Below are 25,812 nucleotides of genomic sequence, written 5' to 3'. Positions count from 1 at the left end.
TCCTCTGTCTACCCCCCCCCCACTGGCTCCCCCCAGCCGGCCCGCGGAGGAGAACTACAATGCTGATCCGGCCCTCGAAGAAATCCAGTTTGACACCCCTGCTCCAGTCTTTATTCTTTTAGAGCAGGGGTGTCAAACTCGATTACATTGAGGGTTGTGTTTGACCTCGGGAGGAGGGGGGCAAGGAGCATGGCCAGGGTGGGCGTGGCCAGCTCAACGGCACTTGTATCGGGGCACCTGTGGCGGCCTAAGCACTCTGCCAGTGAAAACAGGTTCCCGAGCTCCGTTTCGGCTGCGACGGCCTCCCGCAACCCTCTGCCAGTGAAAACGGAGCTCGTGAGGGCAGCGTTACAGGCCGGTCCTTCACTGTTTCCAGGGCGGCCCTGTGGGCCAGATCTAAGTACCCCGCAGACCAGATGTGGCCCCCGGGCCTTGAATTTAACACCCCTATTTTAGAGCCACACATATAAGAGGTTCTGTTTAGGTCAGGGGTCTTCAAACTTGGCAGCTTTAAGACTTGTGGACTTCAACTCCCAGAATTCTCCAGCCTGCTGGCTGGAGAATTCTGGGAGTTGAAGTCCACAAGTCTTAAAGCTGCCAAGTTTGAAGACCTCTGCTTTAGGTGCTCCACAAAACACCCCAAACTCCCCCCCCTCCAAAATTAGCACGTCTCTCGATTTTGGTAACGGTGGGGAAAGTCTCAACCCGTTTATATTAAAATATTATTTTTATTATTCTTTGGATCTGTCTCTCCTTTTTGTCCTGCGGTTTATGCAAATCGTACGACGCTATAAACTACCAACTGGATCCATAATAAATATCTTTTCCTCCTGCCTTCTTTCGTGGATCCGCTCGGAGAGGAATAACCTGCCCCTCTGCATTATATCATTATCATTAATAACAGAGACATAATGGAAAAATCAAACGGAAAAGCATTCCACATGGCAACAGCCTTAATTTCTAATTTGGTGTTTTGTCTCCTCCGGATTTTTATTTTTATTTTTTTTTAAAAATCTGTTAATACAAGAGGTTGCTTCTATCTTTATTTGCAGTGCCAGAAGTGATCTTTTGCAGGGAAAAATCATAATACACTCAGCTTGAGGGCATCACAATATTTCAAAACCCCTGTGTTCCTATCGGAGCTTCATTAACGGATGGAGCAGATAAGAAAGGAGACAAAAGGAGGAAGGGATTTCTGCCAAGTTAGGATAATCCTGATTAAAATGCCAAGGAGCAAATACAGCTTCGGGTCTCGGATGTGATGATAGGATTAAAAAGGAATGGGGGGGGGGACAAAAAACAGCATGCGTATTTGAATTACAAAATTCGAATCGATATTATGCGTCGGTATTTTATTTTATTTTTCCTTCCAAAAAGCAAAATAGAGAGGGAGTGAATAATGAAGGGGCAAGGAAAGCATTGTGATATCAAAGCCGGAGCTGCCATTTAAATTTTCATGACTCTTCTTATCATCGAATCAGAATGCTTGCCGAGTCCTTTGTGTCAGTGTGCAGCTGCTGTTTGGGGTGTTTTTCTAGAGTTGTGACTTCCACAAAAGCTTCTTTTCTGTGGGATCCTCGGTGCACTCTTGAGGTTGGTGGTTTTCCTGCAGACGTTTCATGACCAAACTAGGTATTGTCATCAGTGCTAGGAGGGAATGGGGCTTGCCCTGTCTAGCTCTGATGATGTTATCTAGTTGGGTAATGGAACATCTTGCAGGAAAAACCACCAAACTCAAGAGTGCACCAAGGATCCCAAGGTCCTCCTCTCCCTCCTTTCTTCTTTCTCCTTCACCTTCATTCCTAGCGCTGATGATGTTTCTAAGTTGGGTCATGAAAGGTCTACAAGGAACGTCTGTAGAGATTCTCAGTCCTCCAGGTCATAGTTGTCCCGAAGGTGCTTTTTTCAAGAGGCAACTGGACTTCCATCGTTTTGTTTTTTCCTTTTGAAGAAAAGCATTGAACGTTGAGTTGGCCAACTTTTCGGCCATTCCTCGGAGCTCTCCAGGGTCCTGCCGTTTCTTAACAAGGCAACTTAGATTTATGCTTAAGTGTTGCAGGATTTAGTCATATTGTGTTAAAACAGCCATTAGAGAGGTGGCGTGCCTTGGTGGGCATGGCAGGGGAAGGATGCTGCAAAATCTCCATTCCCACCCCACTCCTGGGGTGAAGGATAGTGCAAAAACTCCATTCCCACCCCACTCCTGGGGGAAGGATAGTGCAAAATCTCCATTCCCACTCTACTCTGGGACCAGCCAGAGGTGGTATTTGCCGGTTCTCCGAACTACTCAAAATTTCTGCTACCGGTTCTCCAGAACCTGCTGGATTTCACCCCGATCCTTTCCCTGGGTGGGAATGAAGATTTTGCAATATCCTTCTCCCAGGAGTAAGGAGGGAACGGGGATTTTGCAGTACCCTTCCCAGTGGTGAAATCCAATTTTTTTTACTACCGGTTCTGTGGGCGTGGCTTGGTGGGCCTGGCAGGGGAAGGATATTGCACAAAATCTCCATTCCCACCTCACTCTGGGGCCAGCCAGAGGTGGTATTTGCCGGTTCTCCAAACTACTCAAAATTTCCGCTGCCGGTTCTCCAGAACCTGTTAGAACCTGCTGGAATTCACCCCTGATCCTCTCCCTGGAGTGGGATGGGAACGGAGATTTTGCAGTATCCTTCCCCTGCCACACCCACCAAGCCACGCCCACAGAACCGGTAGGGCAAAATTTTGGGTTTCACCACTGGTTTACATGCTTGTGGGTATGGCTTTTGCAACATTCATGGAGCCTGCTTTGGACGCCGGCCGTGAAATGTCCTTTTTTTTTTCTTCCAGAGAGCCGTTTGATATTGGATGCTTTCGCTCAACAGTGCAGCCGAGTCCTTAGCCTGTTAAACTGCGGAGGGAAACTCCTGGACAACCATCATCCTCCGCCGCTCCCTTCCTGCGTGAAGCAAGAGAGCCAAGCTTTTAATGAGAGACCGGAGCACTGCCAGCTTGGGAAAATGGTCCACAGCCAGACCTCCGAAAACTTCGACTTCGAATTGCAGTACATGCAGAAAAAGCAACAGACCTCAGCGTTCCTGCGGGTGTTTACCGATTCTCTCCAGAACTATTTGCTTTCCGGAGGTTTCGCCGCGCAAAACCACGCCTCCTCGGCCGGGGATTTTGGTCCTTTGGCCGACATGGAGCCGCTGTCCACTTCTCCGGTGCACACGTTGGGGGGATGGGCTTCCCCAGCGACTTCGGAGTCCCACGGTCACCCATCGTCTTCCACGCTCCCCGAGGAGGAGGAGGAAGAGGAGGAAGGCTACTGCCCGCGATGCCAAGAGTTGGAGCAGGAGGTCATTTCGTTGCAACAAGAAAACGAGGAACTCCGGAGAAAGTTGGAGAGCATTCCAGGTAAGCGGACGCGATTGGCTGAGATTTTCGGGATTTTACCGAAAGATTTTACCACCTCTGATTGACCCCCGCCCCCATCTAGTCTCTGCCTCCCGAGTCCCAGCTGATCGGGAGGAAATGGGAATTTTACAGTATCCTTCTCCTGCCATGCCCACCAAGCCACACCCACCAAGCCATGCCACACCCACCAAGCCACGCCCACAGAACCGGTAGTAAAAAAAATTGAATCCCACCACTGAACCTATTCAATCCCCTGGCTGTCAGTTCTGTATCCTGAAAACGCAACCTTTTCTAAGCCAGAGGAATTCGCACTCGGCTCAACAATCCAGGGGATGACTCCCCCACAAGCCAAATTCAGACAGACTTACAATCATTTATTGACTGTTCAAAGTTGTAACGGGGCTGAGAAATGGGACTGACGACCATTTTTCACAGCTACGGACCTTGGCAGCATCCCCTGTAGTGATGTGATCAAAATTCATACGCTTGGCCACCGGTTTGTATTAATGACCATTGCTGGGTCCCAAGGTCACGTGATCCCCTTTTGCGACCTATTGATACGCCTAGTCAAGGGGGAAGCCGGATTCACTTAAAAACCAGTTTACTAGAGAGGTGCTTCGGAGGTATTGCATAAATGGAGGGCGCTTGTACTCAGAAGCGAAGTTCCACTCGTGTGAGTGGAGCTTCGTGCACGAGTGTGCAAGCACCACCACCCCTGCTCACACGAGTGTAGCTCCACATTGTTGTGGCCCGTACACGGCCTGTGCAGCTAGTGGCTGATTCAGACAGTGAGGAGGCTGGTGTGGTGCTGCACCAGTAGCCTGTGCAGCTGGCACTCGAGTCGGACAATGAGGAGGCTGGAGAAGATGTGGGGCCAGAGGCGGGGATTCATCCAGGGCCTTCAGAACCTCCAGAAGCTCCCATAAGTGAAGAGGACGAAGAGGAGGAGCCTCTTCTCGATGCACAGGCGCGCAGAGCTGCCAAAAGGCAGGAGTGGCTCCTCACAAGGAGGTCTCCTTGAGAGTAAGGCTTGGGGCTAATTGGCCACTCCCTTAGCCTATTTAAGGAGGAACGCCAACTGAAGCAATTTGTAGGGAACAACTTTAGTTCACTCTCCTTCGCGTCTGGATTCTCTGCAAATTGCTTCTGGGCTTTCTGCCAACCATAGTAAGCTTTCAGTTATTATTCTTTGAATTCTTGGCAGCTGTTAATGCAGTTAATTAACAGCTGTTCTTGTAAAAGACTGGTTTATTTACTAAACTAAGGTTTGAACAGACTTTGTGTGTGCTGCGTTCTTTGGGATCCATAGCTGGGGCAAAACATACGTGCACACCTTGGCCCATTTTTCCTATGGCCCGGTTTCGAACAGGCCACGGCTCGGTGGTGTACCGTGGGCCAAATTGGGGACCCCTGCTTTACTAAGTTTTGCTCTTAGTCAGATAAGCACGGCGTGATCGTGGGAACTTCCTTGTTTTTGCAGTGCCCTGCCAAACTGTTTTAGACTATTTGAAGATGGTCCTTCAGCATCATAATCAACTGTTGATGCCGCAGACGGTGGAGCAGCCGGCAGAGGTAGGTCTCGATGGGGGATAAGAGGGGACATCAGTGGAAAGGTTTGGTCCATAGGAGCTCTCAGAAGAATGGGTCAGTATTCGATGGATGGATGGATGGATGAAAGTTTCACTTCTTTAAACAGAGGTGAGGTGTGTTTTATTTTTTTAAATCAACATCCTTATTTCTCTCATTTGATGGACCAGTGGAGGTTCTGTCCAGAAGGTCTTCAACATCAGAGAAGAGCAACCAACATGATGAGGGGATTGGAGGCTAAAACATACGATGAACGGTTGCAGGAACTGGGCATGGTTAGCCTAGTGAAGAGAAGGACCAGGGGAGATAGGAGAGCATCTTCCAATATTTGAGGGGCTGCCACAAAGAAGAAGAATGGGTCAAGCTATTTTCCAGGCCAGACAAGGAAGAATGGATGGAAACTGATCAAGGAGAGAGGTTCAACCTGGAAATAAGGAGACATTTTCCGACAGGGAGAGCAATCAACCCATGGAACAGAAGTTGCCTTCAGAAGTTGTGGGAGCTTCATCACTGGAAGCTTTCAAGAAGAGATTGGGCTGCCCTCTGTCAGAAATGGTGTAGGGTCTCCTGCTTGGGCAGGGAGGGGTTGGACTGGATGACCTCCAAGTTCCCTCCCTACTCTATTAATCTGTTAATCTTCACATTAAGCAGTGCCAGTGCTTATGTTCTTCTGTTTTGCAAGCCTTTGACTCTTTAGGGAGCATCATTCCTCCGGTGTTAAGGGTGCCACACATCGTGTGTGGCACGCTGTTGCAAAACCTGATTGCATCCCAAGGATGTGGCTTACCAAAAAAACTGTGCTATGCTGTGGAAGAGGCAGCGGTGTGTAAGTGTTAATGAGATTGCTGTGCATATATTAAAACGGCAATTGAGCGGAGCTCAAAAATAGAGTGGGAGAGGGGGGAGAGAGAGCGAGAGAGATTTGAATGGTGCCATTTATAATTAGGTCAGATTTATTATCTTTTACCAAGAAACAGTGATCTTCTGAAGCTGTCTCAACAATAAGATTTATATGGCTGCTAAACTAACTTCTCTGTTGACAAATTGATCTAAATCTTGAGCTAACCTCAAGACAAGGATGGGCTGCTGGGCAGTGGTGGGTTCCTCCCGGTTCGGTCCAGTTCGGCCGAACCGGTAGCAGTGACGATATGACGTCACCGAACCGGTTCTCCCCCCCCACCCCCCCATGTTATTCTTACCTTTTATTTGGTCCCACCCCCAATCTATTGCTGCCCCCTGAGTCCCAGCTGATGACTAGAGGGAAAAAAACTGTTTAAACTCTTCCGCGGGGCTTCAAAGGGCCGCCCTACAGCTGATCAGTGTTAAAAGCAAACAAATGAGTCGGGTCGTAAGTGCGAGGACTGGTCGTAAGTGCGAGGACCTTCCAGAAATGACTCTGACCCGCTAGCCACGCCCACCTAGTCACATGACCTCCAAGCCACGCCCACAAAATAAGCCACGCCCACAGAACCGGTAGTAAAAAAATTTAGGACCCACCCCTGCTGCCGGGGGTTCGTAGGGAGGACCACCAGCTAAGATTCTGTGCAGTTCGGGGAGCCCCCAAATCCCACTCCTGCCTGGCCCTGCCCAGCCCTTATCTTCCCTGAAGTCTCCACGCAGCCCGTTTTGGGTACGAGGTAAGTGCAGGACACGCACGGAGGCTCTGGGAGGGTGAAAAACGGGCCTACCGGAAGTTCGGGAAGGCCGGAAACCGGCCCGTTTCCAGCCTCCAGAGGGCCTCTGGAACCTGGGGAGGCCATTTTTGCCTGCCCGGAGGCTCGAGGAAAGCCTCCGGAGCCCGGGGAGGGCAAACCCCCCTCTGCCATGGTGCAGGAGGCCGACTAGGCCACACACATCATGGCCACGTTTACCCAGCATCCGGGAAGAGAACCCCTTGCTAAAAATTTTAAAGCCCACCCCTGCCTCAGGTCTATTTTCACGCAGGCTAAATTCAGGAAGAATTTAAGGGGACTTTTATGAGCCAGGTTTCCGAATCATGATATATAGATACGACAGCCTTTTATTAGTTTATTAATATTGATCGAATTTTAAACCGCACGGTCCTTGTTTGAATGTTTGATAGTGCCTTTTAACTGAATGCCCGTAAGCCGCTTAAGAGTCGCTTCTGGCGAGATGGGCTTGCGTACAAGTTAGCTAAATAATAATAATACATTCATTTATCTAATTCATTGATCGCATAAATTAAATATATTTGCCATCGGTACATTGGCTGCCTTGAGTTGTTTATAAAACTAATAAAAGTGAGATTTAAAGATTGGCTGTTGTCAGATTCCCATGGTGCCATGTAGGGGTCATGTAGGGGTCATAACTGGCTCTGTAGGTTGTCTGAGCTCTCAGGTTTGGTTGAAGTTCGTCGGGGGTGATGCAATGAAGGAAACGCCCTTAGGAGATTGTGCAATATAGTGAGCTCTGTGTCTTCTGCTAAATGGTAGTGGGTTAATCCTATTATGCTCTGAAGGATCATGTCCTGTTCTTCTTCATCCCATCATCCTGGAATTGAAGGTCTTTTGTTTTGTAGATAAACTGGCCCAATCTTTCTCTTTCTTTAAAAAGTTTTTTATTTTAAACACATTAAAAACACATTAAAAATCAAACATATACATACAACAAAAAATAACACAAAAAAGAAAAATATCACTTTTCTTTTCAGCTATACACAGCGGTCTGCTCTTTCTATATATCAATATTTACAAATATTTAAGTATAAACTTATTTGACGTTCATTTTCTACTTTATATCATTTCTTCTTTACTAACAAAAGATCATACACATTTTCCCCCTCCTTTCTTCATTCATTTCCTTGTTTCAACCATTCATACCATCTACTCCAAACCTTATAATACTTTGATTCTTCTTTCCCCTTAATTTCTTTAGTTAATTTATCTAATTCTGCACATTCTAGAATTTTTTTAATTAAATCCTCTTCCGTTGGTAGTGTTTCCTTCTTCCAATATTGTGCATATACAATACGTGCTGCAGTCAATATATGCAATATAAGGTACTGTATTTCTTTAGTATAAATTGTCTATTGAAATTCCTAACAAATTGTTCCGGTTTTCCCTCTATTGGATTCTGAGTTATTTCTACTATCCAAGTTTTGATTTTCTTCCAAAATTTTTGTGCCATCGTGGCCCAATCTTTCTCAATGGGCGCAAAATATCTGCTGGGGGCAGGGAGTTGGGGCTCTGAGTTTCTGTCTCCCTTAAGTTTTTTTTTCATTTCTCTTTTAGGGGAAATATTTCATCCTGCCTTTTTTTAAATATTCCCCAGAATATTTCATTCTTCCAGGAAAGGTGGTGGGGTTGGGTGGCTTCCCACAGATCTAACCCGTTCAGCTGCAATGAGCCGAGGTGGCGCAGTGGTTAGAGTGCAGTACTGCAGCTACTTCAGCTGACTGCTAGTTCAGCAGATCAGCGGATCAAATCTCACCGGCTCAAGGTTGACTCAGCCTTCCATCCTTCCGAGGTGGGTAAAATGAGGACCCAGATTGTTGGGGGCAATGTGCTATTTAGTATACTGTCTATTGGTGTAAGCCGCCCAGAGTCCTCGGAGAGTGGGCGGCATAGAAATATGAATGATAGATAGATAGATAGATAGATAGATAGATAGATAGATAGATAGATAGATAGATAGATAGATAGATAGATAGATAGATAGATAAGTAAGTAAGTAAACAAACAAACAAACTGTATTTACTGGGTGTAGTGCAACGTAACTGCTGTGGCTCTAAGAACACAAAACAAAAGGGATCGCACCGATTTGTGTAAACCGGTTTGTTAAAAGAATCATTTCTGGACTACCACGTTTGCCGTTTGCCCGAAAAGGCCTGTTGCATTCACACCGATCCAAAGGCATTTTTTTAAAACACGTTTTAAGAAAAGAATGGAAAATATGATCCTTCACTAGCTTGATGCTCTTTAGCTCACCTGCTAAAAGCAGATTATAAATAGCATCTTCTGTTCCCAAGGTGTTCCCGTTCTATCTTCCTCTTCCTGTTTGACAAAATGCAAATGCAACTTTGTTTACAGTGTTATTAAGGTGAATAATCCCTTGTTCCCTGGGTGTCAGTTTGGATTACAGATTTTCTCTACTGCATTTTACAGGTGCTTTCGTTTTTTTTTACTTTTGTGTATCTGGCATTTGAAGTCTACCTTCCTTCTCTTTTTCCTTTTCCTCCTGATCACCTGGGAAGGCTGGTTGCTATGGGGTTTATGCTTAAGCAGGGGGTTGGACTAGAAGACCTCCAAGGTCCCTTCCGATTCTGTTATCCTGTTATTTTATTCTGTTATTGTGTTATTCTGCTATTCTCTTATTCTATTCTGTGATTCTATTCTGTGATTGTTTTATTTTGCTATATTCTGTTTTTTGTTTTGTTTTTTGTGATTCTATCTGCTATTGTGTTGTTGTGTTATTCTGCTATTTTGCAGTTTTGTTATTTTCTTATTCTATTCTGTGATTCTGTTATTCTATTGTTATTGTATTATTCTGCTATTCTGTTCTGTTATTTTATTGTGTTATTCTGTTATTCTGTTCTGTTATTCTGTTGTTCTGTTCTGTTGTGTTATTCTGCTATTCTATTCTGTTGTTATGTCATTCTATTCTGTTCTGTTCTTCTGTTGTTCTGTTCTGTTCTGTTATTCTATTCTGTTCTTCTGTTGTTCTGTTCTGTTATTTTGTTCTGCTATTTTGTTATTCTGTTCTGTTATTCTGTTAATGGTGTTATTCGTCTATTCTGTTATTTTATGTTATTCTGTTCTGCTGTTCTGTTGTTCTGTTCTGTTGTGTTATTCTGCTATTCTATTTTGTTGTTATGTTATTTTATTCTGTTGTTCTGTTCTGTTCTTCTGTTCTGTTCTGTTATTCTGTTCTGTTCTGCTGTTCTGCTATTCTGTTATTCTGTTCTGTTATTCTGTTCTGTTATTCTGTTAATGGTATTATTCATCTATTCTGTTATTTTATGTTATTGTGTTATTCTGTTCTGTTATTCTGTTGTTCTGTTCTGTTGTGTTATTCTGCTATTCTATTCTGTTGTTATGTTATTCTATTCTGTTCTTCTGTTCTGTTCTTCTGTTGTTCTGTTCTGTTCTGCTATTCTGTTATTCTGTTCTGTTATGCTGTTCTGTTATTCTGTTATTCTGTTCTGTTATTCTGTTCTGTTATTCTGTTCTGTTATGCTGTTATTCTGTTCTGTTGTTCTGTTATTCTCTTCTGTTATGCTGTTCTGTTATTCTGTTCTGTTATTCTGTTCTGTTGTTCTGTTGTTGATTCCGTTGTTCTGTTGTTCTCAGGGGAGCAAGCAATTGCTGAACAATTACCCCGTCTTCATCACTAGCAAACAGTGGGATGAGGCCGTCAACTCCTCCAAGAAAGACGGGCGGCGTCTCCTTCGGTACCTCATCAGATTTGTCTTCACCACCGATGAGCTTAAGTACTCGTGCGGCCTTGGAAAAAGAAAAAGGTCAGTGCAGTCAGGAGACACTGGTCCTGAAAGACGCCCTCTGGATCCAGTGAAAGTAACATGTCTCAGAGGTACTGCATGTTTTCACTCAACGTCCACCACCATGCACAATCTCATTTCACCCCATTAGACGTGCGGTAGAGAAGGGAGAAAAAAGAAGGGAGGAAAAAAAGAGAAGGGAGAAAAGTGCAGTAGAAAAGGGATGTGGTGGTTCAGTGGCTAAGACGCTGAGCTTGTCGATCAAAAGGTCGGCAGTTCAGCGGTTCGAATCCCTAGTGCCGCGTAACGGGGTGAGCTCCCGTTACTTGTCCCAGCTTCTGCCAACCTAGCAGTTCGAAAGCACGTAAAAAAAATGCAAGTAGAAAAATAGGGACCACCTTTGGTGGGAAGGGAACAGCGTTCCGTGCGTCTTTGGCGTTTAGTCCTGCCGGCCACATGACCACGGAGACGTCTTCGGACAGCGCTGGCTCTTCGGCTTTGAAACGGAGATGAGCACTGCCCCCTAGAGTCGGGAACGACTAGCACCTATGTGTGAGGGGAACCTTTACCTTTACCTTTTAGAGAAGGGAGGGCCCTTTGGGGGAAGTGACCAAGTGATGGAGTCACTTTTTCAAGAGGAAACGACAAGAGATGCCACCTCCCTTTGGAGCCTTTCCTCCGGGGGGGGTGTCTCAACCTGAGGATTGAGGAAGGAGATCCACGATAGACGATGGGAATCTTCTTTCCCTCTAAACTTCAAATCTAAAGAGAGTGATGTGTTCTCCTGGGTTGCTTCCGCTAGATCCCAAGGAGATCTTTCCTGGACCAGGGGCCGGCAACCTTAAACACTCAAAGAGCCACAAAGGTCCTAACTGGAAGCCCCACCCCACCCCCGCCCACCCCGTTCTATTCTGGAGCCGACCGGAAGTCCGGTTCCCCCACCATAGAGTCTCCTCCTAGCGCGGCATCTTTTTTTCCCTTGCCGACCGGAAGTCTGGTTCCCCCCACCATAGAGTCTCCTCCTAGCGCAGCATCTTTTTCCTCTGCTGACCGGAAGTCCGATTCCCCCACCATAGAGTCTCCTCCTAGCACGGCATCCTTTTTCCTCTACCTGTCCTAACCGAAAGCCCTACCAATTGTGGAGCCGACCGGCAACAGGGAACCGCAACAGAGGGATGAAAGAGCCACATGCGGCTCCAGAGCCACGGGTTGCCGACTCCTGTCCTGGACCAATCAGTGACACCTCACACATTCATTCGCCACTGAACATATTGCCCTCAACGCATCCTAGGATCTGTCGCAGCCTACTAAAAGGTTACACCTCCTTCGAGCCAGCTTGTCTCTCGATGGCTGCCTAGACGCGTCCGTCTGGTTTTCTTATCAGTTGGTACAGAAGTGGTTTGCCGCTGCCATCCTCTATTTTCTTCCTTCTTCATTTCTTCCAAATTTCTTCTATAGCTCTGGAGATTTCTTATTTGGGTACTGTCCAAGCTCAACCCTGTTTATCTTGGTAGGACAAACAAAGTTGGGCCACTCTGCCAATCTTGTTTCACGGTCAAAAATAATGCACGAAACATCCGTGTAGATCAGGGGCGTCAAAACTCAAGGTGCTAAGATCTGGCCCACGTGGCCGGCTTGAAAACAACAAAGGACCAACTCACGGTACCTCTGCCAATGAAAATGGAACTCAGGGGAGCTGCTGGCAGAGGGTTCCACCACCTTACAAAATCTACTCCATTTTTGGGTACTGTTGAGGATTACTTTCCCCAACAAAAAAAAAAAAAAATCAAACTTGTAGGTGGTATCTGCATGCCCATTGTCCATATTTCTGCCGCTGGCCCAGTTCACAAGACCACTTCTTCACAGAATGGGACAACTGGCCTCAGCCAACTCAGTGCAAACTCGCCACGGCCAACCTGCTGAAGGACAACTCACCCTGGCCAACTCGCCACAGGACAATTTAACAATTCTGTTTAATTATTTCAAATAAATTAGATGTCAGCGTCTCAGCGCTGACATAGAAAAGGGAGGATGAAGCTTGACATTATATATATATATATAAATTTTTGCCATTCCCGTTTTCACTCTGTCCCTCCTTTGGCTTCGCTCCTTTCTTCAATGATTCTATTCCAAAACTTTCTTTGATATTAGTGTACCGTATTTTTCGGAGTATAAAACGCTCCGGACTATAAGACGCACCTATCTTTTTGGTGAGGAAAAGAAGAAAAAGAAATCTGCCTCTGCCTCCCAGCAATTTTGCCTCATTGCAGCAAACAGCAAACAGCCTGCTTTACTTTCATTTTCGTTTTCAGCATAGCTTGATTAGCACAAGAAAAAAAAAAGAATCTGCTCCCAACGATTTACCTCCTTGCAGCAAGCAGCAGAGGACCACGCAAAACAGCTGAGAGCAAATCAGCTGAGAGTCGGGAGGCCAATCCAATCAACTTGTGCTAATTAGGCTGAAACGAGCTGTTCCTTCTTTCTGCTTGCTGCAAGGAGGCAAATTGCTGGGAGGCAGAGGCCAAAGGGTAGGGGCCAGTGGGTGGGCGGGGCTACATTCGGTGTGTAAGACGTACCTAAATTTTCAGCCCCTTTTGGGCGGGGAAAGGTGCGTCTTATACTCCGAAAAATACGATAATTGTTGTCCCACTGATGAGTTGACCTTGGTAGGTTGGCCATGGCTAGTTGGCCATGACGAGTTGGCCATGGCTCGTTGTCCTAGACCCACAGATTCAATACCCCTGGAGCTGAACTGCTGATTTCTTCGCAGAATTCATTCGGATGCATTGTACCTCTAACCCGGATTGGTGGATGCCTTCCGAAGAACAAATCAACAAGGTTTTCAGCGACGCGGTGGGACACGCCCGGCAAGGAAGGGCGGTGGGGACATTCCTGCACAACGGGAACTCGTACTACGACGGGATTGACCAACATAGTTGCCACGAGGATCTCTTCGGCAGAGGTATTCACGATGGCTCCGGAGACTGACGGCGGGAACGGAAGGGCAATCCGGACGGGGAGGGGGGGACGCAAGCGAAGGACAAAGAGATTGGGTGTTCGGTGTTCTGTTTTAATGTGAATTAAGGACCCAAAGCATGTTGAAAATTGAGTTTTGTCCTAGGGCGGTGCGTAAAAATTGACTCCTGCAGCCAGATGTGCATCATCTTTAGGGAAGTGTGGTTGTGTTGTCATTGATGCCAGATTGTGAAAAACCTGGTTTAAACGCTCGTCTTGCAAGCAAAGAAGGGAATACAGGTAATCTTCGATTTACCATTGGTTTAGTGACCGTTCGAAGTTAAGACGGAACTAGGGGAAAAAAGGGACCGTAGGACCGTTTTTCACGCCTACGACCTTTGCAGCATCCCCATGGTCACATGATCAGACACTTGGCCAGTGACTCATCTTTATGACGATGGCAGTCCTCATATTTATGACTGCAACCGTCATAAATATGAGGCAGCTGCCAAGCGTTTGAATTTGGATCACGTGATTCCTGGGGGGGGGGGGCTGCAACGGACATAAGTCCTAAAATCCCTTTTTTTCTGTGCCGTTGTAACCTCGGAACGGTTACTAAGCGAATGATTGTAAGTGGAGGGCAACCTGTATGAAAATTTTCCCTGTAATTGAAAGATATCCAAAACATCGGCATGGATCTATGGGGTGGGATCATGGGGGGAAACCTCCTTTTGTTTGGGGAGTTGCCCGTAATCCATATTTGTGTTTATGGTTTTCTTCAGAAGGCGCTTAAATTATTCTCCCATTCTGGTAGGTCTGCATTAGCCAATCAAACCCAGGTTAAGAGAAAACAGATTTTCTCTCCTTGTTTCATTAGGTGCAATCACAATTTTGCTTTTTAACTTTCCTTCGTCACATCCTTTCTTTCTTTTTCTTTCTTTCTTCCTTCCTTCCCTTTCTTTCTTTCTTTTCTTTCTTTCTTTGTTCCTTCCGTCCTTCCTTCCCTCTTTCTTTTTCTTTGTTCCTTCCTTCTTTCTTTGTTTGTTCCTTCCTTCCTTCCCTTTCTTTCTTTGTTCCTTCCTTCCTTCCTCGCTCCCTCCCTTCTTTTTTTTTCTTTCTTTTTATTTCTCTTTCTTTCGTTTTTCTTCTTTCCCTTTCTTTCCTTTTTTCTTTCTTTGTTCCTTCCTTCCTTCCTTCTTTCTTTGTTCCTTCCTTCTTTCCTTCCCTTTCTTTTTCTTTCCTTGTTTCTTCCTCCCTTCTTTTTCTTTCTTTTTCTTCCTTCCTTTCTTTTCTTTCTTTCTTTGTTCCTTCCATCCTTCCTTCCCTTTCTTTCTTTCTTTCTTTGTTCCTTCCTTCTTTCTTTTTGTTCCTTCCTTCCTTCTTTTTCTTTGTTCCTTCCTTCCTTCCTTCCTCCCTCCCTTTCTTTGTTTCTTTCTTCCTTCCCTTTTTTTTTCTTTGTTCCTTCCTTCTTTCTTCCTTCCTTCCTTCTTTCCTTCCCTTTCTTTCTTTGTTCCTTCCTCCCTTTTTTCTTTGTTCCTCTCTCTCTCTCTCTCTCTCTCTCTCTCTCTCTCTTTCTTTCTTCTTTCCTTTCCACAATCACCCCCCGTTTTGATTCTTAGTTTCTTAAATCTGTGGCATTGCAGTCATGCGTGCTAAATGTGGGTGAATAAGATGAAGTTTAAACTACGAGTGGTGCAGTAGTCTAGAGGTTGGAGCTCTCAACTCACAATCAGGAGGCTGTGAGTTTGATTCCAGGTAGAGGCAGGTATTTTCTCTCTCTGGGCATGATTAAATTTATCTGCTGAACAAAACTCCGCACTGGCGACAGGAAAGGCATCTGGCCATTAAAACACCCTGCTAGCTCCATTGAGTTGCCCAGACTCCACTCCACAAGGGATTATGGAGGGATTAACTGATGATGATGATTTAAAGACCATCTTTATGAATTAAAGCTAAAAAGGCAGTCTAAATATCCACAAGGAAGACCATTCTGAATACAACATTAGAAACATTAAACTGGGAGTACCAAAGGTGCTTTTTTCCTTTTCAAAAGGCAATTGGACTTCGTTTTTCTTTGAAGATAGATCTTTTTTTTAATATAAATTATGTTTCTTTTAAGGGAGGTGTTTTGGGTTTTGTATTTTTTTTTTTAAGAAATTGAAAGAGGAAAATTGGAAGCCTGATTGATTGCAAGGCCATGCTCAACTCATTTTCATTTCAATTCCATTGGAATGGAAAGGAGCTTAATCATTATTATTTTTTAAACCCCTCGGCTCCTTCAAACTTTTATTTGGAAGAAATGTCAATTTTTGCCATCTTACTCTAATTTGGAGATTTCACCCCCACATCTCTTCCTCCATCGAATCTGCTAATCTAATCGGTAGAATTTCGAAGCCACCGGAAAACCTGTGTATATTTAAATAATAATAATAATAATAATAATAATAATAATAATAATAATAATAATAATAATAATAATAATAATAATAATAATAATGATGATGATGATGATGATGATGATGATGATGATGATGATGTCTATTCTTCCCAAACTGTAGCAAGTCTTCTTCTAGCTGTTTCGTGTTGTGTATGTGACAAAATTACCTCACAATGCCACATTTCTTCTTACGGTGTGGTCTTTTTAGTGGTGTGTGCACTTCCCTGTGACGAGACTTGTCCATCTCTTTGGTGAAACGTGTCCAATAGGACGCACGCGTGTCCCGCGTCGCTCCACTGTATTATGTCATATATGAACCATTTTTATGTAAACCTGCGTGCGATCCCGTGTTGGTGTGTTAGTGTGAAGGTACCTGCCGTTTGAATTCCGCGCATCGAAGCTGCGTAAGAAAAAGACCTCACTTATGCAATACCAAACGAGATTTGCTACCGCAGTGCTCAAACCCGACTCTTTTCTTCAGATTCCTCTTTTCGGTTTCCCACGATGTGTTCTAAAGTCCAACGGGAATAGAACATCTATCTGAGAATCCGGAAGCGACGCGGTGGGACTGGCTGGGAAAATGCCGGGCTCCGACGAGCTCGGCAAAATCCAGCCAGATGAACCGGGAATCGAACATCTATCTACAGCCAGGTGTCCAACCTTGGCCACTTTATGAGTTGTGGACTTCAACTCCCAGAATTCCCCAGCCAGAAATGCTGGCTGGGGAAGGGGAGGAATGGAAGGATTGATACTCCTTGAAGACAGCTGGTCATTTGCATCCTTTTAGAGAGTCGTTGAGGCCACTTGGAGGTTTGTCTGTGTCCTCAGGGTCACCCGAGTGGTGCAGATGGGCGTGGAGACTTCTTACAGTCCCCTCAGCAGTTCCCAGAAGGCTCCACACCCTTTTGTACTCTTCAGGTACTGACCCCGAGGACACAGACAAACCTCCAAATGGCCTCAACGACTCTCTAAAAGGATGCAAATGACCAGAATATCAATCCTTCCATTCCTCACCATCGGGGTGGGCTTCAGATCCTTTAGCAACGGGTTTGCTGCCCCATTCCTGGGTGGGCGTGGCCATGGTGGGCATGGCCTAGTCAACCGCCTGCACCCTGGGCTCCGGAGGCCAGAAACAGGCCCGTTTCCGGACTTCCGGAACCTCCAGTAGGCCCGTTTTTTTTCCCTCCCAGACCCTCCGACTACTGACTCACACTTATGACGGTTGCAGGGTCCTTGCGACCTTCTGACGAGCAAAGTCAATTGTGGTGTAAGTCAAGGACTGCCTGTATAAACCCCAAAGGGGATTTAAATCCCAGAGAGAAACCTGGTTAGTTTTAACTGCAGGATCGAAATGCATCTGTGACCAACTTGCAATGGAATCCAGTCTACGATTTCAGTGCCCTTTTCGGAAGGGAATCCGCTGCCTTACTCACTCTTGATCGCAAAATCTTCCTCGCGTTACTTGTAGCTGGTTTTTGTTTTTTTTTCCACTTAGGTATCGTTGCGATGCACCCATCAGTGCCAACGTGACTTCCTTCCATTTTCTAGGGGGGAAAAAATATATTTGTGGATTGCCGTGGCCTAGAATTCATCCCTTCCGATATATTTTATTGTTAACAAAAGCTGTAAGTTGATTATATGAAGAATTTGTCTGGTGTAATAATAAGGTACCGGTATATCACAACTTAGGGATAGACAAAAATAAATAAATAAATAATAAAAAATCCTGATGCTGTACAAAGTGAACAATGTAATATAGCCTAGCTGTGTTTTGGTGAAAAATTTTCTATAGCATATGTGAATTGTTGTTGTTTTTTTAATGACACCAAGCGACATTTCTTTCCGGGAAGTAAACACAGGAAGCGTAAAGCAAATTAAAAAAAAAAAAAAACAGTGCTATTTTTTAATTATAAGGAAATTTTTTGTTACTAGGATTTTTACTACTTTGGGTGGTGTTAATAGTGGGTTTTGGTTAGTTATATATGCTTTCGATCCATTTGTTCTGTTGCATAACAATGCACAATAAAAATAAATAAATAAAAATAAAAATAAAAATCTCTTAACGCTGCCTGTCTGTTTGCTTACGAATTATGTGTCGTTGAGTCCTTGTATGGTGTGAAATTGAACTTTGATTGAGCAAGGAGTAGCAAGATACCTGGGCTTTGAAAATAACACAACTGGTTGTGAGTGAGTGGGCTGGGAGACGATGCTAAACCACGGCATGCCCAAAAAGATCAGTGGAACCACTTGCCTCCAGAAGTTGTAAAAGCTCCAACACTGGAAGTTTTTAAGAAGAGATTGGATAACCTTTTGCCTGAAATTATATACGGTTTCTTGTCTAAGCAGGGGGTTGGACTAGAAGACCTCCAAGGTCCCTTCCAGCTCAGTTATTCTATTCCATTCTATTTTTCTATTCCGCATTTTCTATTCTATTCTATTCTATTCTATTCTATTCTATTCTATTCTACTCTTCTATTCCGTATTTTCTATTCTATTCTATTCCATATTTTCTGTTCTATTCCATTCCATTCCGTATTTTCTATTCTATTCCATTCCATTCCGTATTTTCTATTCTATTCCATTCCGTATTTTCTATTCTATTCCATATTTTCTATTCCACTCCATTCCGTATTTTCTATTCCATTCCATATTTTCTCTTCTATTCCATTCCGTATTTTCTATTCTATTTCATTCCATTCCGTATTTTCTATTCAATTCCATTCCATATATTCTATTCCATTCCATATTTTCTCTTCTATTCCATTCCGTATTTTCTATTCTATTCCATTCCATTCTTTCTATTCAATTCCATTCCATATTTTCTATTCTATTCCATTCCGCATTTTCTATTCTATTCCATTCCATTCTTTCTATTCAATTTCGTTCCATATTTTCTATTGTATTCCATTCCGTATTTTCTATTCTATTCAATTCCATATTTTCTATTCAATTTCGTTCCATATTTTCTATTGTATTCCATTCCGTATTTTCTATTCTATTCAATTCCATATTTTCTATTCTATCCCATTCCGTATTTTCTCTTCTTCTCTTCTCTTCTCTTCTCTTCTCTTCTCTTCTCTTCTCTTCTCTTCTCTTCTCTTCTCTTCTCTTCCCTTCCACTCCACTCCACTCCACTCCACTTCACTCTACTCTACTGGAGTAGAGATCTGGTCTTGCACTTGCTTGTACTTATAAGTTTTTGGATCCCTTGGTGAGTACATAGATCAGGGATTCCACACACACACACACACACACACCGGATATAATTCCTAACATTCTCTCAAAATCAGCTTCATGTTCTGCAGATAAATCCATGGAAGATCAAAGTGCAAGGCAGAGATGACTGTGATAACAGACTAATAAGAGTTGGAAGGGACCTTGGAGGTCTTCTAGTCCAACCCCCTGCTAAGGCAGGAAAGCCTACACCACTTCAGACAAATGGTTGTCCAATCTCTTCTTAAAAACTTCCAGTGTTGGCGCATTCACAACTTCTGGAGGCAAGTAGTTCCACCGATTAATTGCTCTGACTGTCGGGAAATTTCTCCTTAGTTCTAGGTTGCTTCTCTCCTGGATTAGTTTCCTGAACATCTCCATAAGCCGTCCACAGATGAGAAAGTCTAGATTTTTCTGTGGCATCAATCAAACTTAAGGGAATGACGTTTAGGGGTCTGTGGGAACCTGGCTTCAGTTTGAAATTTCCCCCACGAAGACCGAAAACAAGGAGACACGCCTTTCGTTCTAAATGTACAGAACAAGGTTTATCGGTAGACGCTAATTACATTATGTACAGCCGTTTTTCCTGAAACTTAAAAAAAAAATAAAAAATAAAATAGCATCATTACACATTCAAATCATGCATAGAAAGGTCAAAACGCTATGAACGCAGGAAGTAAGTGATTGTTTTCCTTTTTCCATACTAAAACCAACCTGGCACATTTTGGTCGCCACACATAATTTGTGCCACGGGGTTCGAACAAGATTGAAGCTTCTTTTGCAAACTTGCCATTGGTGCTTTGATGACACCGAGATGCGCCAGAGGTTGTGCATTTCTCACACGGCCACGGCCCCCCTGATTGCGGTTTTTCTTCTGTGAGTTAAGCGTTGTGGCTCCAAGGTTGCAGACGGATGCCACCTCGCCATGATAAGGTAGCCGGGTCGTATATCAAGTCTTCCACAAGTCGTGTGAATGCATGTGTCAATCGCCATTTTTATGCGTGGTTTAGCTTCAGAGCACACGTGCCAAAGGTGCGTTTTTTGTTTTTTTTTTCAAGAGGCAACTGGACTTTTCTTTTGAAGACGTTTCGCTTCTCATTCCAAGAAGCTTCTTCGGCTCTGACTGGATGGTGGGGAAGGGAAGGATTGATACTCCTTGCAGACAGCTGGTCATTTGCATCCTTTTTAGAGGGTCGTTGAGGCCACTTGGAGGTTTCTCTGTGTCCTCAGGGTCACCTGAGTGGTGTGGAGAACCTTCTTGGAACTGCTGAAAGGACTGCGTTGTGGACTCCCCACCCATTTGACTCCGAGGACACAGATAAACCTCCAAGTGCTTCAATGACTCTCTAAAAAGGATGCAAATGACCAGCTCTCTGCAAGGGGTATCAATCCTTCCCTTCCGCACCATCCAGTCGGAGCCGAAGAAGCTTCTTGGAATGAGAAGCGAAACGTCTTCAAAAGAAAAACCAGGCAGTCCAGTTGCTTCTTGGGAAAAAAAAAAACAAAAAACGCACCTTTGGGACAACCGTGTCTTGGAGGACTGAGAATCTCTGTAAACTTCACAGCACACTTTTCCTGACTTTCTATTTATAGAGGGGGGAAAAAAGCCCTTCAATGCCAATTAGCTCATGATCTGCCCAGCTTAAGCATTGGCAGTTTGGATCTCAACCCACCACATGTAATGCCCAGGCATCCCTTCCTTTCTTCTTCTTCCTCCGAGTAACCCAGAGAGCTGCTACATTTAGTAGCAGCGTCCTGATATTCCCCAGGAAGAAGTATTTTATACCTTCACTCTCCAATCTGCCCATTCCTCAAACTCAACCAATTCTAAATACATTCAACATTCAAACAGTTCCTTAAGATGCTGTTTGGGGCCATCTTAGTACGATTGTAATTTTTTTTTTAAAAAAAAATCAAATGTATTTTAAGTTATCAGGCATTACTTTCAAGACGCTACTCGAAAACAAATTCAGTGTTTTGGGACGAGCAGGACCCGACGATGAGGACCTAGCATTTATGACATATTTTCCGAGAGAACAATTCTCTCTCGATCTAGAGCACTTTCCAGATGTGCTCCGTTACAATTCCCACACTTGTCTGGGCGGCCCTTGAAGTCCGCCATGCTTGGAGGGCGCCAAGGTTTGGAGAAGGACAAGTTTGAACATCTGGAAAGTTCCTCTTGATATTCCTCTTGGTGTCTCACACACACACACAAAAAAATAATAATAATATCCATCGTCACACAAAAGGAAAACACAACGGAGATTAAGAACAAGCCAAATGATAAGAAGTGATTTTCGGGTTTGACCTTTTGATATCGCAAGGTCAACAGCTGGAAGATGAGCACGCGGATTTAAAAACCTTCCAAATTTTTAGCCCACCCGTTAAATGATCTCAAGTACCGCTCCAGCACCACAATTCCAAAACCTGCAGCTTTTATGTACATGGTTTATACGGGGGGGGGGAAATCTCCAAAAATCTGTCCAGATCATGTGGTTTAAAGCTACAGACTTTGCCAAGATCCTAACACTGAGCCAGAGGTTGGAAGTGAGCATCTCAAACCATCTGAGGGAGAACAAGAGTGGGCAACGCTGCAGACACCAAATTCAGACAAGGAGGAAAAAAAGAAAAGAAAAGAAAAAGAAATAGCAGATAAAAGACTACAAAACTAGAATTCCTCAAATTGACTCTAGCAGAAACGCAGTCTTCCAACGGTTCTGCAAACCACATTAAAAATATCTGAAATAGGGCAATAAAATATATAGGGTACATTTTCCTCCCGCCCGCCAAACGGACATGTAAATAACTTATTTAAAGTGTCTAGTTGCAAATGTTCTACAGATCCACGTTAAGAGGCAGTAAAAGCAGCTCTAAGTAGCCGGTTCAAAAGAAAGCCATCGCCGATCTGGATGCAAACCGATCGGCGTGAAAAATCAGGGAACTTAAAAAGGTAATGACGTTTGGAGATCTCCGAAGTTTCCGCGGGGGCCTGTCCTCCCAAGAAGCTGATCCAAAAAAAAAAAAGAGAGAGAGATCTGAAGAAGTTGATTCCGTGAAGGCTACAGTATTTCCAGATCTACATGCCGTACTTCAGGATTCAGTTTCTGAAATGGAATGGATTATGTTTACTTGGCTTAAAAAAGAAGATGGCACGTTATCAGTACTGAAGTTTTCAACACACAAACACAGACACACAGGTGTATATACAGATAGTCCTCAACTTACAGCAGAGTTCACTTAGTGTTCAAAGTTACAACGGCACTGAAAAAAAGTGACTTATGACCGCTTGGCAACTGGTTTTTGCAGTGTCCCAGGGGTCACGGTTTTTTTTTTTTTAATTTGATTTATATGCCGCCCTTCTCCGGAGACTCAGGGCGGCTTACAATGTGCTCAGCAATAGCCTTCATACTTTTGTATATTTTATACAAAGTCAGCTTATTGCCCCCACAAACTGGGTCCTCAATTTACCCACCTTAGAAAGGATGGAAGGCTGAGTCGACCTTGAGCCTGGTGAGAATTGAACTTGCAGTAATTGCAGGCAGCTGGATGTTAAATGCTGCCTTAGGAGGCATTAGCCTCCTACGCCACTCAGGCCCCCTTCCAACAAGGAAAAGTCAACGGGGAAGCCAGCTTCACTTAATAACCGGGTTACTAACTTAACAACTGCAGTGATTCACCTAGCAACCGAGAGAGAGAATGTGTGCGTGCGTGCATTATTTTTTATTATTCATCCCTTCATCTTCCTCCAAGGATTCATGCCCAATGGACGCTATACAAGTAGTCCTCAACATACGACCACAACCGTTGTTAAGCGAGACAAGGGATAAGTTGAGTTTTGTCGCATTTTACATCCTTTCTTGCCACAGCTGCTAAGTGAATCACTGCAGCTGTTAAAAAGTTAATAACCCGGTTGTTAAGCGAATCTGGCTTCCCCATGGACGGGTGTCAGCAACCTGAGGCTCTGGAGCCGCATGCGGCTCTTTGGGCCCTCTGCTGTGGCTCCCTGTCGGGTGATCCCACCACTGGCTGGCTCCGCCCCTCGCCCTCCCCTCCCAGTCACTCCTCGCCTGGCCTGAGAAGGTAAGGGGGACGGCGGGGGATGGAGAAGTGGCCAGGGCAGAGACAGAGAGATACAGAGAGAGGGGAGAGAGAGAGAGAGACAGAGAGAGAGGGAGGGAGGGAGAGAGAGAGAGACAGAGAGAGAGGGAGGGAGGGAGGGAGAGAGAGACAGAGCGGGAGGGAGGGAGGGAGGGAGGGAGGGAGGGAGGGAGAGAGAGAGAGAGAGAGAGAGAGAGAGAGAGAGAGAGAGAGAGAGAGAGAGAGAGAGAGAGAGAGAGAGAGAGAGAGATCAAAAAGATTTTGTGGTTCCCGGTGTTTTTTAACAACCAGTTCTCTGCCCTAAGTTCTCAGAGTCAACAGGGATTTTTCCCAGTCCAATGTGACTGTCAAATTTAACATTTTATTCACTTGTACAATTGTTTGTTGGGCCGGCCGGCCGCTAACTCCTTACCTTGAGGTCTTTTTCCAGTCGGTCCACTTCGGCTCCCAAAGTGTCAATGATGTTTTCCCCGTGTTTAAGCATAAACGCCTCTAAATCTTCTAGCGTTTTCACCTGCTGGATCTCCTGCCGTCAAATTAAACACAGAAAAGGTTAGGAAAGGAAGGAAGGAAGGAAGGAAGGAAGGAAGGAAGGAAGGAAGGAAGGAAGGAAGGAAGGAAGGAAAGAAAGAAAGAAGGGAAGCAAGGGGAAGGGAGGGGAAGGGAGGGGAAGGGAAGGGAAGGAGGGAGGAAGGAAGGAAGGAAGAAAGGAAGAAAGAAAGAAAGAAAAAAGAAAGAAAGAAAAAGGAAGGAAGGAAGGAAGAAGGGAAGGAAGAAGAAAGAAAGAAAGAAAGGGGAGGGGAGGGGAAGGGAAGGAGGGAGGGAGGGAGGAAAGAAATAGAGATGGGAGGGCGAAGGGAAGGGAAAGGGAAAGGAGGAAGGAAGGAAGGAAAGAAATAGAGAGGGAAAGAGAAAGGGAAAGGGAAGGGAAGGGAAGGAAATAGAGATAGGAGGGTTAATGGAAGGGAAGGGAAAGGGAAGGGAGGAAGGAGGGAGGGAGGGAGGGAGGGAGGGAGGGAGGGAAGGAAGGAAGGAAGGAAGGAAGGAAGGAAGGAAGGAAGGAAGGAAGGAAGGAAGGAAGGATAAATTATCGTCTGGCAAAGATTTTCATTTCTTCACTCTTTAAGTTTCTTCCCAGGCTTTCTCCCACCGGAGCTTACCGCAGTGACATTAAAAAAAAATTGATATGATAGTAGACTGGTGTTGATACGTGTAAATCTAGGGGGCTGAATGCCATCGAGAGACTTAATCTGCAAAATTAATCTCTAGAACACCAGATATTTCCCCCCCACCCCCCATCTTGAGTAAAGTGCAAAGATCACTGCACCTGAATGAGGCAAGATTTTGTCCAAAGCTATGCGTTGGTTTTAACGTACTTGTAGGAGTTGCTCAATGTCTTGTTTTTCCAGGTAGTACCGAGTGACCACGCGCCCATCGAAGTCCACTTCTGCTTTGAACCTCACTTTGTTCATTCCCATATCTGTAGCTTTGACATCATGGATCGCTCTGAGATAAATAGGAGGGTGGTGAGAGGAAGCAAAAGAGCGTGCCTTGTGAAGGGAATCGGGGGCCCTTTCCTCCCTCGTAAGCCACGCAACCCACGTTGCTCTCTTCTCCGCTCTTCCCTGCACACGCTAGGATGAGGAGGAGGTGGGCGCGCAACTGAACTCCCTCTCCCTTGTTCTACCTCTCCCATGCGCTGCCCAGCCTGGTTCTGCCTTTCCACAGTTTCCTCCACAGCCACTCTCCCCCTCTCTCTCAGCTGTTCGTCTTCCCCCTCGGATTCAGAAAACAACCCAGCTCAGAGAGCATCAAGGACCCCACAGTTCAATTTAATCTGTTTTAATTTATTTTAGATTTTGTATTTCCTGTGTTTTATCTTCTGGCTGTTCACCGCCCTGAGTCCTTCGGGAGAAGGGCGGTATAGAAATTTAATAAAATAAATAAAAATAAATAATCCTGATCGATGAGAAAGAGTCTCTTGGTAATTTCCCTTCCACATTTTCAACGTTCTGCTCTAATTTTTATTCTGGTTTATTATAGCCAATCCATCGTTCCCCATGGGTTCTCCGATGGAGTCCTCTTACCGCACGGCAGGATCACATTCCAGTAACTCAGTCAACTTCTGAAGCCGGTCGGGCTGGATGGATCTGCCCAGCAGAGCTTCTGTGTTAGTGTAGATGAGGAATGCCGACACAACTCCCAACAAAGTTCCCACGCCCAGGGAGCCCAAACTGTCATAGTAGGGGTTACCTAACAGGGGGGGAAAAAAACACAACCCAGTCACCCAATGAATATCACAAGTGGAAATTTTTCGGTATCTCTTGGTGGCGCAGCGGACTAAAGTGCTGTTAAGTAGCACCAGCTGCCTGCAATTACTGCGAATCTCACCAGGCTCAAGGTTGACTCAGCCTTCCATCCTCCCGAGGTAGGTAAAATGAGGACCCAGATTGTGGGGGCAATAAGCTGACTTTGTATAAAAAAAGAACACCGCTTAGGGGGGGCCAAAAGCCCTATTAAGCAGGTATTTTGTATGCTGTGTTTTTACTTTGGCTGTCCACCGCCCTGAGTCCTGCTGGAGAAGGGCGGTATAAAAATCAAATCAAATCAAATCAGATAAAAAAATAAATCAAAAAATAAATAAATAAATAAATAAATAAATAAATAAATA

At 44.7% G+C, this 25,812-nt stretch overlaps 2 protein-coding genes across 2 annotated transcripts in view; one reads left to right on the top strand and one right to left on the bottom strand.

Annotated features, from left to right (window-relative positions):
* Positions 1 to 15,821, top strand: part of BEND4 (BEN domain containing 4) — a 28,173-nt gene extending 12,352 nt beyond the window's left edge. The window contains exons 2-5 of the mRNA XM_034424767.3: positions 2,827 to 3,393; positions 4,874 to 4,965; positions 10,290 to 10,530; positions 13,209 to 15,821. Coding sequence (XP_034280658.2) covers positions 2,827 to 3,393; positions 4,874 to 4,965; positions 10,290 to 10,530; positions 13,209 to 13,426 — 1,118 coding nt within the window. The 3' untranslated portion in view covers positions 13,427 to 15,821. The remainder of the gene's footprint in view (positions 1 to 2,826; positions 3,394 to 4,873; positions 4,966 to 10,289; positions 10,531 to 13,208) is intronic.
* A 3,740-nt stretch (positions 15,822 to 19,561) lies between these two features.
* SLC30A9 (solute carrier family 30 member 9) overlaps positions 19,562 to 25,812 on the bottom strand; it is a 31,743-nt gene continuing 25,492 nt past the window's right edge. Inside the window, exons 15-18 of the mRNA XM_060694858.2 lie at positions 25,229 to 25,394; positions 24,518 to 24,647; positions 23,554 to 23,667; positions 19,562 to 22,147 (exon numbers count right to left, since the gene is read on the bottom strand). Of these exons, the coding sequence (XP_060550841.1) occupies positions 22,103 to 22,147; positions 23,554 to 23,667; positions 24,518 to 24,647; positions 25,229 to 25,394 (455 nt within the window). The 3' untranslated portion in view covers positions 19,562 to 22,102. The remainder of the gene's footprint in view (positions 22,148 to 23,553; positions 23,668 to 24,517; positions 24,648 to 25,228; positions 25,395 to 25,812) is intronic.

This window comes from Pantherophis guttatus, chromosome 8 (assembly GCF_059756535.1).
Source record: "Pantherophis guttatus breed Tessera chromosome 8, ASM5975653v1, whole genome shotgun sequence".
Classification (NCBI taxonomy): domain Eukaryota; kingdom Metazoa; phylum Chordata; class Lepidosauria; order Squamata; family Colubridae; genus Pantherophis; species Pantherophis guttatus.
The sequence above is the reverse complement of the archived record's forward strand: the minus strand, read 5'-3'. Positions and strand labels throughout refer to the sequence as shown.